The sequence below is a fragment of the Cydia amplana genome, chromosome 22, assembly GCF_948474715.1.
Source record: "Cydia amplana chromosome 22, ilCydAmpl1.1, whole genome shotgun sequence".
NCBI classification, from domain to species: domain Eukaryota; kingdom Metazoa; phylum Arthropoda; class Insecta; order Lepidoptera; family Tortricidae; genus Cydia; species Cydia amplana.
In genome coordinates this window covers 2,344,262-2,361,641 of record NC_086090.1, presented here as the reverse complement: position 1 = coordinate 2,361,641, position 17,380 = coordinate 2,344,262, and the positions used below count along the sequence as shown (strand labels likewise).

The window sequence follows — 17,380 nt, the reverse complement described above, 5'->3', positions numbered from 1 at the left end:
TACACTGAAATAGATCACCAAGGCCTCCAGTGTCCAGAGCAGGGTGCGAACCAGCGAACTCTGCATTCGCGGCAAATGCCTCAACTACTCAGCCACCCGACTCACGGCTGTATTGGTCGAATTTTCTAGAGTACCTAAGGCATATGCAATTTCTAATAATGCCTTTCGCCATTTTGTAATTCACGCTTTTATCACTTACTGTATTTTATAATAAGTAAATGGTGCCAGTAACTACCGAAGAGTTCCACTATCCCTCTGGCTCCACCACAAAGCTCGATAGTTCATTATTAGAACTTAATATATACTTGGTCAACCAGATCTTGACAGTAGAAAATGTAGGCGCGAAGGGATATCGTCCCATAGAAAATTTGAATTTCGCGCCTTTTTTTTACTGACAAGATTTGGTTGACCAGCTATACATCCTCGTAAGGCCCAAGGTCCTACCTATAGGACTTATTCAGTACAATGAAATTTAAATCATATTGAATTGGAACAGAGTTGCGTTTGTTTTATTTCGTTCAATTTTCAAACACAATAAAATCAACTGTATTCCCTGCACTATAGGTTCAAATTTCAGTGGCAATTTTGGAGTTTTCATACACTCTTCCTACCCAATACACTAAATAAGCCCAAATAAAATTAACCTCGAGCCGCCCAGAAGCCTATAAAAAGGCCTCCTATTCCAATCTATTTTGAATCTTTATTTTCCCAAAATAAAATTGCATTTGTTTTGGCAATTTTTTATGTGTGGGCTCGGTGGCTAGAGGCCAGTGTTGGCCGAAACGTTAATGCAATTGACGATTATTGACAATTAACCACTATAAATTGAACCGTAAACTCTAACCGTCCGTTACAGTTTACGGTTCAATTTGTAATGGTTGATGGTCAATTGCAATTAACGTTCGGCCAACACTGCTAGAGGCTATAAGGTACGAGTAGGTAGTTTAAAACAAAAAAAATACCGAAGCCTAAACAACACCACTTGCCCACAAGTTTAAAACCTAAACCTAAATAATTGAAAGGAAATGTTGAAACAACATATACTTAGCATACAAAGCAGATATCTTAAGTCTTAAGCTTTCACCTGCCTTATCAGTTTACGAGATAACAAGTATAACAACGCTTTACTTATTCTCATTGTGTATAAACATCTACAAAATATACCGGTCAGACAAAATTGTAATCTATATGAAGGCGGGAAGATCCAAAATCGAAAAAGAGGGGTGCCTATAAAATAACGGTTACATTAATATAAACTTTATGCGAAAGAGCAAAGATTCATTATCACACAGGACTTTTTAGATACATATATCGTGCAATACACTTGATGTATAATGCTTTACATATAATATACGGTTATATCTTTTTGAAAATTGAAAGCACCTATACTGCAAAACAAATTAATTGCGCAAGTTTTTAGATTAAGTAAACATGGCAAGGCAAAATCGACTCTACATTTTGGTTAGTAAAGTTTAAATTTATTTGAAAACGTATCTCAAGTTGTCTATTTAAAGTTCCTTTTAAAGTGCGGAATTTATAAAACTGCCGCGCCAAACCATCTTTCCTTACGAACGTATTTCCATTTTCTTCTCTGGATATTAACATTATAGAAAAAACTTTTATAAAATCAAACACTCGCTGTACATACGCGAATACGTAATGTTCTCTCTGTCACACCTACCCGCCGTAGGTAAGTATGACAGAGAGCACACTACGTATAATACATTTATTAAGTGAAAGTAACCGCATGGCGCGTTGAATTCTCGTACTTTGATACCGATTCCTTATACTGTAGTATTCTGAGACAGTAATGTCAGTATCTAAGGTCAGCGACGTAGTTGACCGCATTTGAGTGAATATCATTCCATTTCAGCAGTGTGCCATACCAAAGAACGAGATGCAGAGACGCTGTTTGGTGAACACAGCAATGTGATGCTGATCGTAGAAAAAATACAAGCAATTGTTTTGTATAAGCAAATATTATAATATTGAGCATTTACTTCCTTTTTCTTCTAACATTAGAATCATTAGGGATTTTTTCTTTTCTTATAAAGGAAAGAGAGAATTTAGTAGTTTTTTTACTGATTTTATTTAAAACATACCTACTACAGTAGACCAAGCTAAGTTGGCAGCGATTTTGATACCCCACACTGTGCAAGTGTTATTTTAAACGTCAAACTTCTATGTTTTTTTTTTATGTTCACATGACCTTACATGCAGACAGATCCAATGCACCATAAAATATTTTCTTTATCTGACCGTTCATAATTTATTATTCAAAATTCATAATGTTTAGTAAGTACTTAATATTAATATATAAATATAACTCGCGTGGCCAATAAGTTTTATGGTCAGCAATGAATAAACATTGTTTTAAATTGTTTCTAATTGAAGTGTTGTTTACAAAAACAACATAACTGCTTAGAGCGGTTGACACCTTTTTAAGAGCATTGTTAATCGTTTCAGGTGTCAACCATACACTGGTCATTTATGTTGTTTTTGTAAACATCCCTTCAATTGATATTCTCGTCATAGTATTGCAAGAACATAAACAGGTTATTAATTATAATGTGTGTCACAAATATAGGTCTTCAATGAATCGGTACCTAATAAGGACAAACTACTCAATGTCATTTATATTTAATAGCTCCATTCATCTCTGACTAATTAATTTCTGGAAATACACAATGTTTCTAATAAATCATGATGACATATTTGTGTCGAAAAAGTCACTTGAGTCACTTCTCTAGTCTTAAGGGGCCCAGTTAGAACAAAATTTTGACAGTTCCGAACAACTGACAGGCCGATATCGTCCGGCGAACTGTTAATCAGTGGGCCCCTTTAGCGTACCTACAGACGGACTGCAACCCCACTGCAACTAGTCGGGAACGCCGACGTTTCCGTATAAATTGCTTGCAGTCGGGTTGAAATCCGCCTGTATCGGCCCTTATTGTATAACGTCAATACGGATAAGTTTTGCCAAAATAGTTGCCATCTCTGGCACCAAAGTTGCCAAATCTTGCACAAAAGTTGTCAAATCTCGCACCAAAGTTGCTAAACAACCACCTCAGCACTTTGACGGCGTGTAAAGGTTTTATCTCTTTACTATCAAGGGTTAGAGACCATAGAATTGTTTTTGCCTACCATTTCCACAACTCCTATGGTACAAATGGTCTGCCGCGATACAGGCATGGCCTAATGCATTACTATTAATACCTTCTATTATTTCTTCTGTGTAACTTTTCTTTTTCTATGTGCAATAATAAAGAAACTTTTTATCTTTATCTTTAACTAACGCAAAAAGACTTCATTCATGAATGAACGCCTACACATACAGTCGATACCTACCCTACGTATAAGGCCGGGTGCGCACACGCATCAGCCGTTCCTAATCCGCCGGTTCATTTACACATTTTTTGTGATGCTTTAAATGGCTGGGAGGATTGCGCTCCAATGGGCGGTCTGACCGGCGGTGGTCAGCGTCAAGCGAGTAGCGATAAAAGTCTAGCCTCCTAAGGCCCAGCCATACAAATAAAAAATCCAAAATTTGTCACTGAAATATGAACCTAAAGTGTAGAAAATATTGGAGTTGATTTTGCGTTGTTGGAAAATTGAACGCAACAAAGCAAAAGCGACTCTGTTCTAATTGAATAGGATTTCAATTTGATCGAACTGAAGAGGTACTATAGGTAGGACCTCGGGCCTTAGGAGGCTAGTTACTAATAGGTCAAGTGGGGTATTATTTGAAAGAGCTTGTTTCACATTGGATTGGCATTTAAACAGTTTCTTACGAGAGCAAATGGTTGCTAGTAATGACACCTCACTATGTACACTGTCAGCTAAACGGTTTGGTAAAAAAAATATGGTGATGATGATGGTACAAATATGATTTAGCCTAAACCTTCACCAAAGTGATCTATACAGCTACCGTCAGTTTGGCACTGACATAAACGCTAGCGTGAACGTACCTTACTTTCAACTTACTTTCTATGCATCTCGCTCGTACTGTCATAGTAGTGGGAGCGAGATGTATAGATAGTAAATTAAGTAGACGTTAGCGTACTGTCAGTGTTGACACTGTCAGTGACTCGTGGTACGGGTACTGTCATTTGAAGCGATAATGTTTGCATCGGTGTTATCGGTTTATTTTCTCCGATTCTCTTTTGTTTTTTTATTCTCTGCATTGGACATGTTACTTTGACTAAGATACGTTTTCTGAGAGAGAACGCTCGCTTCTCGCTGATCGCCGCCGGTCGGACGCCTGCCTCCTTAATGCATGCCGCCTAATAACTTTAAATGAACGAGTAGGTCAGTTGAGTACTCTTGCTTTCAATGGCCGCCAGTTCCAACGCCAAGGCACGTCTCATCTATATATACATCTTATAAAACAAAGTCCCTCGCCGCGTCTGTCTGTATGTATGTTTGTTCGCGATCAACTCAAAAACTACTGAGCGGATTTTCATGCGGTTTTCACCTATCAATAGAGTGATTCTTGAGGAAGGTTTAGGTGAATAATTTGTTATGGGTAACCCGTGCGAAGCCGGGGCGGATTGCTATAGTGTTCCAATGAGTATTTCTTAGCAGCGGAGTTTGTAATTTTTGGGGAGAATTTTATTTTATATTATGGAAATCCCTTCTAATCTATTATTATATGAGAAAGTAATTTTGTCTATCTGTTTACCTCTTCACGCTTGATTTACACGACATTTTGTATGGAAATAGTATGAGGCCCGGGGAAGGAAATAGGATAGTTTTAATCAATCGTCCATTATTATTCCAATTTCCTTCCGTAGTATTTTCCATTTATAATTTCAAGCCGTGTACGAAAAGTTACACGGGTCACGAAGTTTATCATTTTTTGATCTCCGTGAATCTTCTATTATTTTAGCTCTAAGAATAAACAATGTCAACTATAAAAGTAAACGAAATATCACCTATATATCTCCAATACATCCACCCCTTCACAATTTCCCTTGTATTCGTACAAGACAATCTTCATTAATGGGCCATAAGGGCGCGGCAGGGCGCGGCGGAGGGTAGCGGGTTCATTTCCCGACCCGTAATGGCATGACATTTGGTTCCGCCGCGTTAGGGGTTACATAAGCATTTATGCTACTGTGTCTATACAATAATAGTCTATCAACTCTATCATACATATAGCGCTTACCGCGAACGAAAAGTAAAGTTTATTACCTAGAGAAATATAAGTAAAGAAAGAGTGGTAACTTCATACATCACTTTTCTTAACAAAACGCTAGTTATTTCGTCATGTAGTGGAACTATCAGTACCGCTACTTGACACCAGATGCCACAAGTTTCGCTACTGATGAAAAATGTACTACTAAAACATTTTACCTACAACTAATATTGTGAGCAGAAGCAGTTGAAAATAGAGTTCCGGTTAATCCGGTATTAGGTAAACATTGTCGAGCATTATAGTTCTTGTTCCCCGCAACATTTATTGTCAACTAGCAGTACTGATAATGTCCGCTACTTGACGCTAGATGTCGACTACGAAATAACTCGCGTTTTGATAAAAAAACGGATGTATGGAGTTACCACTCTTTCTTTGCTTATATTTATGGTTTCTTATTAAGTACAAGCTTTTATTTAGTTTCACCTGTCCCGTTGTCTGTCTGTCGGTCTGTAATCAAATCTTGCAAGTTAAATTTGATCCACTTCCCGGTTTCCGATTGAGCTGAAATTTTGCATACACATGTAAGTCGGGTGCCGATGCAATATTATGGTACCATCGAGCTGATCTGATGATGAAGAGAGACCTAATTGTTTTAGGGTTTTTTTGAATTGTCTCGATGAGTATTAGTTGTCTGTCGTAAGAAAAGTACAGTCAGCGATAAAAGCTTGTACCAAAAATGAAATTTTTGCCAAAAACTTATTAATAAGAGAGCATTATTATGATGTCCGTTGGTAACACCGAATGCAAGCTCGTCGCGTTGTCACAGTAGGTCACGGCCGCCGCAAGGCCGGTGGGCTTGGATAAGTTTACCCACGCGGAGATTGTATCAAGTCATATGTCGGTTCCATCATTATCGAAATTAGTGTTCGTATGTTCTTAGAACTATCTTCTTAATAATCTTGCCCCTTAAAGGCTTACAGGATATAACCAAACGGAGACGCCTTGTCTGTAATTTTCTGTACAAAACAGTCTGCCGATTTTTGCGAGGGAGGGGCACGTCAAATGTATACGTAACGTAAAAATAGCCATGTCAGATAAACGTCAGTCCATACATTGTGTATGACCATTGGCCATCTATTTTCGACAGGGGGAACGCCTGTTAATGGCTACTCCGTTTGATTATATCCTCTAACTAAGCTTAAAGGGTTCAAGTGATAGTTTCCAAGTAGGTAATTTTGCTATTGTTTTTTTTTAGTTTGTATTATTATTACGGTAGTAAAGGTAGGCATGGTAGGAATATGTCCATTTCGTTTCTAATCGGACGTTAACGATTATAGATAGCTAAAATAAAACGATAATGGTTATGAGCCCAGCTAGATAGAGTCTAGACTTCGAATAGTCACGATAGTAATATAGAAAAGTACAGACAGATATAAATTATTTGGAAGAATAAACCAATTTATTTTATGAAGAAGATATAGGTTTTAGCAAAGTAAATATGCGTTTAGTTACGGGTTAGCTATGTTTTTTACTTTGCAGTTTTAGCGACAGTTTATAATGTAAGTCAATTCACTGCTTGAAGAAACGTCGACAGTCGCCGGAAATGAAAATGTCAAGAGCCGGAACATGACATTTAAGCTCCCTGTCTGAGGGGATCTTTCTCTTTTACTCCAATGAAGGCATAATTAGAGTGACAGAGAAACATGCCCGCAATTTGTGAACTTCGATTTTCGCGGTACGCCTCATGGAATCGGGGCGAGACATTTTGAATGTGAAATTATTGAGGGCTTATTCCATCGTGAAGACAGTGTAGTCCACTTTCCTCACACAGTCTACTTTTAATCCTTCTTGTTTCTTCTTTTTGTTTCTTTTTTTAGTTAGGTACCTAATATGTGTTTAAAAACGCGAAAGTTTTAAATATTATACTTTTAATCCGTTTGCAATGCAACAAAAACTTTATCATCAGACAGAATAATAAATGATGAAATTTACTTTATTGGTAAAAGGTATATCGCTTTAGAAATTCTTAAATATTTTCTCTAACGAGATGTCTCTCCCATCCCACTCCACTAAACTTGGCCATCATAATTGTTTCCACAAATATTTATGTCAACGTCAAATTCGGATCGTTTAATAGCCCGCTATAACAATAACATTCGAAATTCAAATCATTTTCGCCATATGGCCGGCGCCTACGCACGGCCGTGGACTTACCTGCATAGCTGGGATTTCTTCACTGCTTTTATTATGTACCTACTTAAATATACATACAAATACATAAAGCCGAATAGTTCCATTGATTTGATAAATAATTTTCTATGTCTAAAGATTTTTAAGTTTGGGGTTGTTGATTTATTACGTAAGTTAATTTCGGAAGTGCAAATGCTATTATTTTTTTGCAAAAGCAATTTCAACAACGACCCACAATCTTGAAAATGCAAAAATAAGTTATTTTGAAAATAAAGTTCTACTAAGATTTCTACTGACCTACAACTGACCTATACTGTTGACCATACCGTTTTCACCAATACACGAGATGAAAAGTAAGAAAAAGCAAGAAATCCAAACGTTAACCCAACTCGCACTTAGCCAATACATCTTATAAGGATAGAAGAACTTAATATTATCGAGGAATTTCGCAGAAAACACGCCTAATGCCCATAAACGCTACTATATACCAACATAACGTCATTGATATGACGTCACTGCATGACGTGTTCGAATATTGAATTTTAAGTGCCCGTAACTGTTATACTGTTACTTAGCATTAGCAGTAAGATCGTAAATAAGAACACGAAATTACTGGCAATCATACCTGATTAGTGACTATAGTTGATCAAACTAATTTGTCAGTAAATGAGACCAAAAAATCCATCCTTTTCTTTTGGGTGCTAGTACTAGGGTAAGACAAAGATAGTATGATTTATCTGTCTATGTTTGAAATGAGACAGTCCTTTGACAAACTATTGATTTGGATATGATGCCATTGATGCCCCATATTGTTGATTTTTTATCAAGTATTTGTTACGGCACTAGGATATGATATATATTTTTTCTACTCCAGCACTTAAATGTGTCAATTAAATGACTGACAGTGATATCTAAAGCAATGTCATTTGAATGCTTTGTCTATAGGCTCATAAGATGACTGCTAGCAGTCATCTTATGAGTATAATACAACTGCTTTATTTTTTTTAAAGATACAAGTTCCGATCATCTTGATTGAAAGAGGTATGTTTTCATTTACAATAATAACTCTTTTTTTTTTTAAATAATAACTCAATTTTTTTTAATAATAACTTTTTTTTTTTTTTGCTGCAGCTGTCATAGAAAAAGTAATGTATGCAACAGCTCATAATTGGTTCTTAAAATTCAAGGGTCGAAGTTACAAAACGAGACGTAGTCGAGTTTTGTAAAAAAAGACCCGAGAATTTTAAGAACCAATTATGAGCTGTTATTATATCACTGTTGCATAAACTACTAATATATGATGGGTCAGGGTTAAGACTAACATAAAAATATGTTGTTTTTACGTTAATTACAAAATAAACACAAATTCAAACGGACGAAACACAAAACGCTATTATCTAGACGAGGAAAAAAAAATGCAGTTTTCACCTCACCGTTTCGATTTTCACTGTCATTTCAACACTTTACAATGTAAAGACAATTTAAGTGACAACCTGTCATGTTGATGATGTTAACAGTTACGAACAAAAACAAAACACGGCGGCCGATTGAGAAACACCATTCTAAATAAGAAATTAGGTAGCATAGGTAGAAATAAAATTCAACCCGCTAAAAAAAGACTGTCGCGAAAACAAAACAAGCAACTATGAGAATGTCACATCAATGCATGCGTGCAACGAATAAATAATGTGCCTTATTAATGTAAACATAAGATACAAATTGGTATGACGCAATAATGCACTGTAATAATTTTCCAAGCTTTATTTACGTTTTAAAAACAAACGACGGCCGATTGCGAAGCGTTCTAAATATAAAATTCGGGCGCCAACGGAAGGCGCGAAAATCGACGTTTAAACGAAACGAGATGAGTCAGTGGCGGGAACAGAAATATTTTATGGCACCTGGCAACATTGCATTGGATTACATAATGTGACCTTTGTCGATATGATAATATCAGTGATGAAATCATTTGACGAGGTGTTACACGGAAGTATTACAGTTGGCAGACAGCTAGCTACTTTTAACATTCGGCACTGTGTATAATAAGCCCGCTAAAATGCTTATGTTGAAGTTCTATGGATATGAATCACTATAATTTCTATTGTTGTTGTTATTGTTTACACTTTGTGTTATAAAAGTACGTGTGGAAAGTGAGTATTGTATGACGATACTAGCTGGGAATTGCTTACTTTCCTCATTTGTACCATTACCATCACATGTGTTTGTTGAAGTATTTTTTGCACCGCTTTAGGATTAAACGTTATATATAAATCTCGATTTATTGTAGGCACAATTTATTATTAGATCACTGCATTTCCGATCGAATCCTCAATAAGAGGGGCTTGTCGCATCACAGCCGCAAATAGCCTGAAAGTGACACTGTGCAGACTAACTTCTGCTTCTGACTGCCGCTTTTAGACTTGATTAATGCAACTTGCAACAATTTAGTGCGACTGTAGCAGACTTACAGGTTAGGTACAGCCATCAGATATACTATACCGGAGCGGCTAAGGCCCTCACAAATATCTGAACACCTCTATTGTCAGGGCGTTAGAGTACGTGTTCAGATATTATAAATAATAAATAAATAAATTTTCCTTCTCTTCATGAGCCATTCCATTCATGGTTCATGCTTTTTTTTGTTTTAGTTAAATGGACATTGTATTTCATGAAATTATTTAATCTTATGCTTCTACTGTATGTTATTCAAACACAATTGACATTGTTTATGAATAAATAAATAAACGTGATGTTTGGATGACCCCCCCCCCCCCCTCCCCCTCGGACACCTCACGTAATTAATGGGCGCCCCTAATAGATTTGTAAACGTTATGTAAAATTACAACAGTTCCTAAAAAATGTTTTTTTCTGTTGTTCACTGTTTGTATAACCCAAAGGTAAGATAGACAGTGTTATGAGCCAAGAAGGTAAGTAATTAACAGGTGTGTCCTCGCCGCTTCCGCCGGCCCCGGCTATTTCGGCCCTTCGCCGGGTTATTTCAGGAGCCCTAGCGATTGAAGGCTGTATGACAGCGAGAACAAATGTGTCGAAAATAATAAAAAATCTTTTATCAACCAAAACTATACTACAGAGGACACATCCAAGACAAAAAGTCGTGTCATCAACATCATACTCGTACCATCAGTCAGTACCAACATAGTATTTTGCCACGGCTCATGGGAGCCTGGGGTCCGCTTGGCAATTAATCCCAGGAATTGGCGTGGGCACTGGTTTTTACGAAAGCGACTGTCATCTGACCTTCCAACCCAGAGGGTAAACTAGGCCCTTATTGAGATTAGTCGTCGACAAAAAGTCGTCTGTATTACCTAATAATACATTGTAAGGCTTTTATATGTTTATATTGAATATAATTATGAAATAGAGTTAGCCATGTCTTTGGCCTTTGACGCTACTTCTTCACAAAAGTGAGACTGCTCGTCTACAATGGTTATTTCTATAGTCTTAAGTCATATGGCATTATTTTGTGGGGCTCCGTAAAACTAAACCATCATACCTACTCGAGCAGGTCGAGACAAAGATTCGTTTGTCTTATGTGACATTGAGAATATTATATCGGCAGCGATATAAACCGTTCCAGCACAGACCTTCTGTTCTTAAGAAATACATGCCACTTCAACTTCGAACTCTTATAATTGTTCAGGTATTAAGCTGTCCAATCTTGACCTAAAGTAACATTTATGTGTTATCGTTCTTAGGTAGGTGGACATGTATGGAAGGGGTCTGAGGGTTCTGTCGCAACCCTGCCAATCCAGACCGTGCAATGAGCCAAATTCTAAACAATCCAGCCCATGAAAAGTGATATATTAACCTATCTAACATGAATTAGATAGCTGAAAAGTTTGAAGGTTACAATACAAACTTGCCTGTATGCGTTTGTAAACTTGCCAATTCTCTTAATCCGTAGCTAAGGAACCGTTAACGCGATTTCCACGGTTCTAATATGCTTGCCAAAATACGTATGTATATTACCTTTAGAATATAGATAGAACAAAATACAGATGGAAATAGCGCTACGCTATGCAGTAACTGCCAACCCGTTATTAGATATGTGGTAAAAATAACTCGTGTTTTGGGTCAGATAGGTCGAAAATTGTAACTTATCATGTGCCACCCTTCTGCACTATAGTATAAATCATATTTATTTGCTCTAAGTCGATTTAACTCTTGCGATTAATCAAAATTTTACTGATCGAGCTGAGCGAAGGTTTATTACTCTTATTGAAATAATCGACCGCATAATTCGTTATTCTTAAGACATAAATGTCACCGTATACCAAACAACAAAGTACGTCTCAATCCCATCATGTCACTGAACCCTGCCCAACGCTCCACTGAACACGAACAATAGTTCCCTTTTAATAACAAAAGTCAATCTTACTTCAAAAATTACCGTCACATACGCCCCTGTTCTATCCAATACTTGATGGAACAAAGGCCGATGTAACTTTGGAAGAACGTCAAATACGACCTTTTTCAATTAAGGGATTCAGATCACTTCATTTGCACACAGCTGTTTGGTGTCAATGACTTTGCCCTTGGCAAATTTCCTGTGCGAATATAGACTTTAAAACAAATGTCTGAGAGGCAAAAATGGTTTGGTTACCAGTTTTTGATATACGAATTTAGAGTTAATTTTTCGAGTTAAAATAAAAGTAACCGAGTACACGCCACGTGATTAATGAACGACCCCGTACGACGATAAATATTGTGGTTTTCCTTGACCTATCACAAAATTGGGGGTAAATTTAATAACTAGAAGACTACGTGTTTTTATTCTCTTGACTTGACCCGACTACAGGAAGGGGTAGGTAGGTATGTTTGTGTGTTCCACCGAAGCATCACAACTATAGAATCGATTTTAGTGATTGAGATGACAAAAAAAATCGAACATATTATCTTTAATCAACTTTAAAAGAGAGCAGTAGAATTTTCGCGATCTTGAAGTTTCTTTTAATCGAAAAACGCTGTTTAAAGATCAGTAACTATTACTTATGTAAGCAAAAGAATGTAAATAATCGTATATGATTAATAATTGTTATATATTGGCCGTGAATTATTTTTCAAAAGTGTTTTTCAATAAAAAGGCACGTCAAGATTGTTTACCTTTTTTCTAATGCTATAAAAAACCGGCCAAGTGCGAGTCGGACTCGCACACGTAGGGTTCCGCACCATCAACAAAAAATAGAGCATAACAAGCAAAAAAACGGTCACCCATCCAAGTACTGACCCCGCCCGACGTTGCTTAACTTCGGTCAATAATCACGTTTGTTGTATGGGAGCCCCACTTAAATCTTTATTTTATTCTGTTTTTAGTATTTGTTGTTACAGCGGCAACAGAAATACATCATCTGTGAAAATTTCAACTGTCTAGCTATCACGGTTCGTGAGATACAGCCTGGTGACAGACGGACGGACGGACGGACGGACGGACGGACGGACAGCGGAGTCTTAGTAATAGGGTCCCGTTTTTACCCTTTGGGTACGGAACCCTAAAAACGAACTATACTCGGGTGAAAGATTTTCGACCGTTTTGCTTGTATTTTATGTACAATTGTACACACTTGGATGCAAATAAAGACGTCTTTTTCTGCGATAATATGGGTAATAAATTTTGTATTTAAGTACCTACTCTTACTATCTTTCTTGGTTTCTCATAGTTTCACGTAATTTATGTTACGAGTAGAATAGAATGAGCGAAGCAAACAAAGAAATCGAGTACGGGTATGGGAAAGTTTGCAAGTAGTAATTATTTATGCAATACATAACTAATTAGCATTGCATGGGAACTAGCGCCAAGAGAAACTTATTAGAAATATTATAAATATTATAATCACATTATAATTGATAATGGCATGTGATTTAGAAGAATTTACAAATGCATTAAGCGTACGGTGCAGTTGCCGTTGGTTTGAAAAATTTGTTAAATCGAAAAGTTACTACAATAACCCTAAAAAACCGGACAAGTGCAAGTCAGACTCGCCCACCGAGGGTTCCGTATTTTTAAGTATTTGTTGTTATAGAGGCAACAGAAATACATCATCTGTGAAAATTTCAACTGTCTAGCTATCACGGTTCATGCGATACAGCGTGGTGACAGACAGACAGACGGACAGTGGAGTCTTAGTAATAGAATCCCGTTTTTACCCTTTGGGCACGGAACCCTAAAAAGAAGTTAGAGTTATTAAGAAATCGAGTCCCATTTATGAGTCTAATTAATTAAGTAACAGTTTCAGTCTTTTAAGCCTTGGGTTTTAATTAGGAGTGCAACTTAAATTTATTCCAGTACTATAATTAAGACACAGCATCGTCAAGTTATTTATTTAAGCGTATGGCGTAATATTGTAGGCAATATATGCTAACAGTATAATAAGTCAGTATAGTAAGTATTATAAGTCGATAAGTCGACATCGAGGCTATACGCAGCCCACCGATCGCGTCAGTACGGCTACCATCAGTTTGGCATTGACATAAACGCCGTCGAGAACGTAATTTACTTTCTATACATCTCGCTCGTACTCGCATATTAGTGCAAACGAGATGTATAGAAAGTGAATTACGTTCTCGATAGCGTAAATGTCAGTTTTGACACTGTCAGTGACTTGGGTAATTTGATCTTCAAGGCCGCAGTCATACAACGTGAAGTGATTATGTATGAAGATTCTATTTAAATATTATGTTCTCTACACATAAAATTTCCTTAATTACAGTATCAGCAAAACCGCAAACATGCAGTTTGGTTTGTAAAAATGCTAATTATGGCTAATTACATATAACATTTTTCCTACAATTAACCAATACCACAGGGAAAATGAATTATGGTTATATAATTATAATTACCTATCAAATTAATTACTTTGATAACCGCACTTATACCAGCAGCAGAAGTAAATAAGCATTCAAGATGTTCAAATTGATCTATACCCTTAACAAGTTGTATTCAGATAATTCAAAATTTTCCCTAAATATTATCAGAAGATTGGGTGAGTGTGGCATAGGTGATATTGTTTACATATGTCACACTTATCTATATTGACCTTACAAGGAGATATTAGTATAAAATAAAACCTCTATACATCCTTAATACTTACATTAATAAGAACTTGTTGTTCTCAACTCTTACAACAGTGAGTCAGTTTTCTCAATGTAATTCATTATTGGAACTCTTAAATGATGAGTCATCGTACATATCTGTTACTTTTTGTTTTTTATGGCATGTGATGGTACTGGTAAGTGGCTGTTGACATGTTTTTCTTAATGGTATCATGTTGTAAACTAGCATACATCACGCCTGATGGTAAACAGTTACCATAGCCTATGGATGCCAGCTAGGTATTCCATTAATGATTATTTTAAGTTGTGTATATAATATATTGTAGCAGGTTTATCAATACTTTTTAAATGTTTAATATCGATGACTTTTTAAATGTTTGTGGTTTGGACAAATCAGTGAAAGCACAATTTATTTAACCTAATATTTTGAAAACAGACTTTAGTCTGTGATTTTATACATATGTATTGTAGCATGCCATGCATTCTAAATAGTTAATATGCATCTAGTGTTCAGCTTAGGTCTTAGGATACAGTTGCAAGACCTTGGCAACACAAGCAAGGTCACACAGATAATACTGCTCTTATCATCGCTAATTGCATTCCAATAACTACGAAAGCTACTTTTAATTTACATGTGGTAGCACCTTTACTTCATTTAAAGTAAATGTTTATATTGTTGTCGGAATGAGGATTGTTCAAAAATATGTGACATTGAATATTTTGTGGGTCAAACTGGAATTTGCTTGTAAACATCACTATGTGACTGTGATGATTACAAGCTTGGTTATGTATCTTAGATTTATTTATAGAACAACTTTAAACCGACAGAAGATTATCAGCTTTGTCTACCTATATCTTAGGGCCGATACAGACAGACTGCAACCTGACTGCAATTTATGTGGGGACTGCACGCCTACTGCAACAGCGTGTAGTTCCCATTCCATAACTTGCAGTTGGGTTGCAGTTTGTCTGTACCGTACCTTAGAACAAATTCTTTTTAGAACATCAAATCTACAAAAAAAATTGAGATGCATTCATTCAAGGAGTCAGTACTAGAATTTATTTGCGTAAAATAAAACCTCAATATCACTGTGAACCCGGGGTAAACAGCCAATTTCCAAACTTTTAAGAAATTAGAATTAAATAACCATGGCAGTTATGATCTACCTACCTACAACAAAGAAAATCATCTAAGCTGAACTAGTTTATAAAATTGAAAACAACAGCATCATTAAATATTGCTCGTTAAAATTGGTTTAGTCAAGAATTCGATGTCATAAATATCAAGATAACACGAAAATATTTGCTATGAGCTCATGCTCTAGGCGATATAACACTCAACAACTATCTAGCGTTCGAAATAACCATTTAGCAGTTTATATACTCGTTAATTAGCAAGGCTACAGGCAACATATGATACCTACGTATGGCGTGCGAAACGCCGGCCGACCAAATATAGCTATTACCGGCAAATTCAGCCCGTCTACCAGCTACCGATGACATAATCCGTAAACCGATAACATATGGTAAACAATAAACGAAAGATCGACACCTACACGAGAAAACTAGAACGCTAAAACAGTCTATAAATACCAAAGTTATTTCGTAAATAACATGAAGGACTCACCTGTTGCGCGACCGGTTCCAGTATACTCTCGATGATCTTCGTGTGAAACACAGGCATTTTGGATGTACACAGACACTATTTTAACATTAGATAATAAACACAAATAAGAAACAATTAAGTAGAAATGGTGAACGGTACACAACCAGGCGTGATGAAGGAGAGAAAAATACTGACGGGCGGGCGGTGAGGGTGGGAGGGGGAGAGTGACGTTTGAGAGCGATGTTACCAGCAAATAAAATTGAAAACTACTAAAAAAAGTAAAAATGTTTAACAAAACTTCAAAAAAAATTTTTAGGCCCCTATAAAAGTGGAGTCCAGAGTCTGGACTCCAGACGAGACAATTTTTCGTCAATCTGATGAAATTGTCCGATCGAATCAGGCCGTGCGGACGCAAATGCCAATTTGATTCCCCGATCAAATCAGCAGGTGCGGACACAAAAATGCCAATTTTCGAAGTTATAGATGGTCAACCAAATCTTTTTTTTTTTTATTATTATTTATAAAGCAGGCAGGCAGTTGAAATAACTGATAATGCCTGTATCCAGAGTCATTAACAGAGTTTTCCGTGCTGAGTAGAATTTGCGTTGTGCTTATCTAATTTGTTCTTGAACTCATTGACACTTTGGGCCGATACTACGTCTTCTGGGAGTTTGTTCCAAGCTTTGACCACTCTGTTGCTAAAGAAGTGTCTATGAGGATTATTGTAGGACCTGCGAGACACCAGCTTATACTGATGACCTCTCAGACGGTTGTTATTATTGCGTTCTAGCATCTTATGGAAGTCTTTGAGATCATAGTGTTGGGTTAGTATTTTATATGTCTCGATCAGATCTCCACGCTCTCTACGCTCCTTCAAGGTTGTGAGCTTTAGGAAGTGTAGTCTTTCTTCATAGGACATGTTTTTGAGTTTCTTCGGTTTTTTGGTGAAACTACGTTGAACCTTCTCCAACATGTCAATATCCTTGATAAAATAAGGGCTCCACACTTGAAATGCGTACTCCAATATAGGCCTAACATAGGTTTTGTGAATAGTTGAATCTTTTCAGTAAAAAAAGGCGCGAAATTCAAATTTTCTATGGGACGATATCCCTTCGCGCCTACATTTTTCAAATTTGCCGCCTTTTTCTACTGACAAAATTTGGTTGACCCAGTATAGTATATATACTTGGTCAACCAGATCTTGACAGTAGAAAAAGGCGGCAAATTTGAAAAATGTAGGCGCGAAGGGATCTCGTCCCATAGAAAATTTGAATTTCGCGCCCTTTTTTTACTGACAAGATTTGGTTGACCAGCTATATATATGGAATGCAAATTGGTGATTGAATTGTGTACGTGTGGACGCTAGATGAGATTGG

At 36.7% G+C, this 17,380-nt stretch overlaps 1 protein-coding gene across 1 annotated transcript in view; it reads right to left on the bottom strand.

Annotated features, from left to right (window-relative positions):
• LOC134658399 (vinculin) overlaps positions 1 to 16,179 on the bottom strand; it is a 48,230-nt gene extending 32,051 nt beyond the window's left edge. Inside the window, exon 1 of the mRNA XM_063514082.1 lies at positions 16,026 to 16,179. Coding sequence (XP_063370152.1) covers positions 16,026 to 16,082 — 57 coding nt within the window. The 5' untranslated portion in view covers positions 16,083 to 16,179. The remainder of the gene's footprint in view (positions 1 to 16,025) is intronic.
• Between the last annotated feature and the right edge of the window lie 1,201 nt (positions 16,180 to 17,380).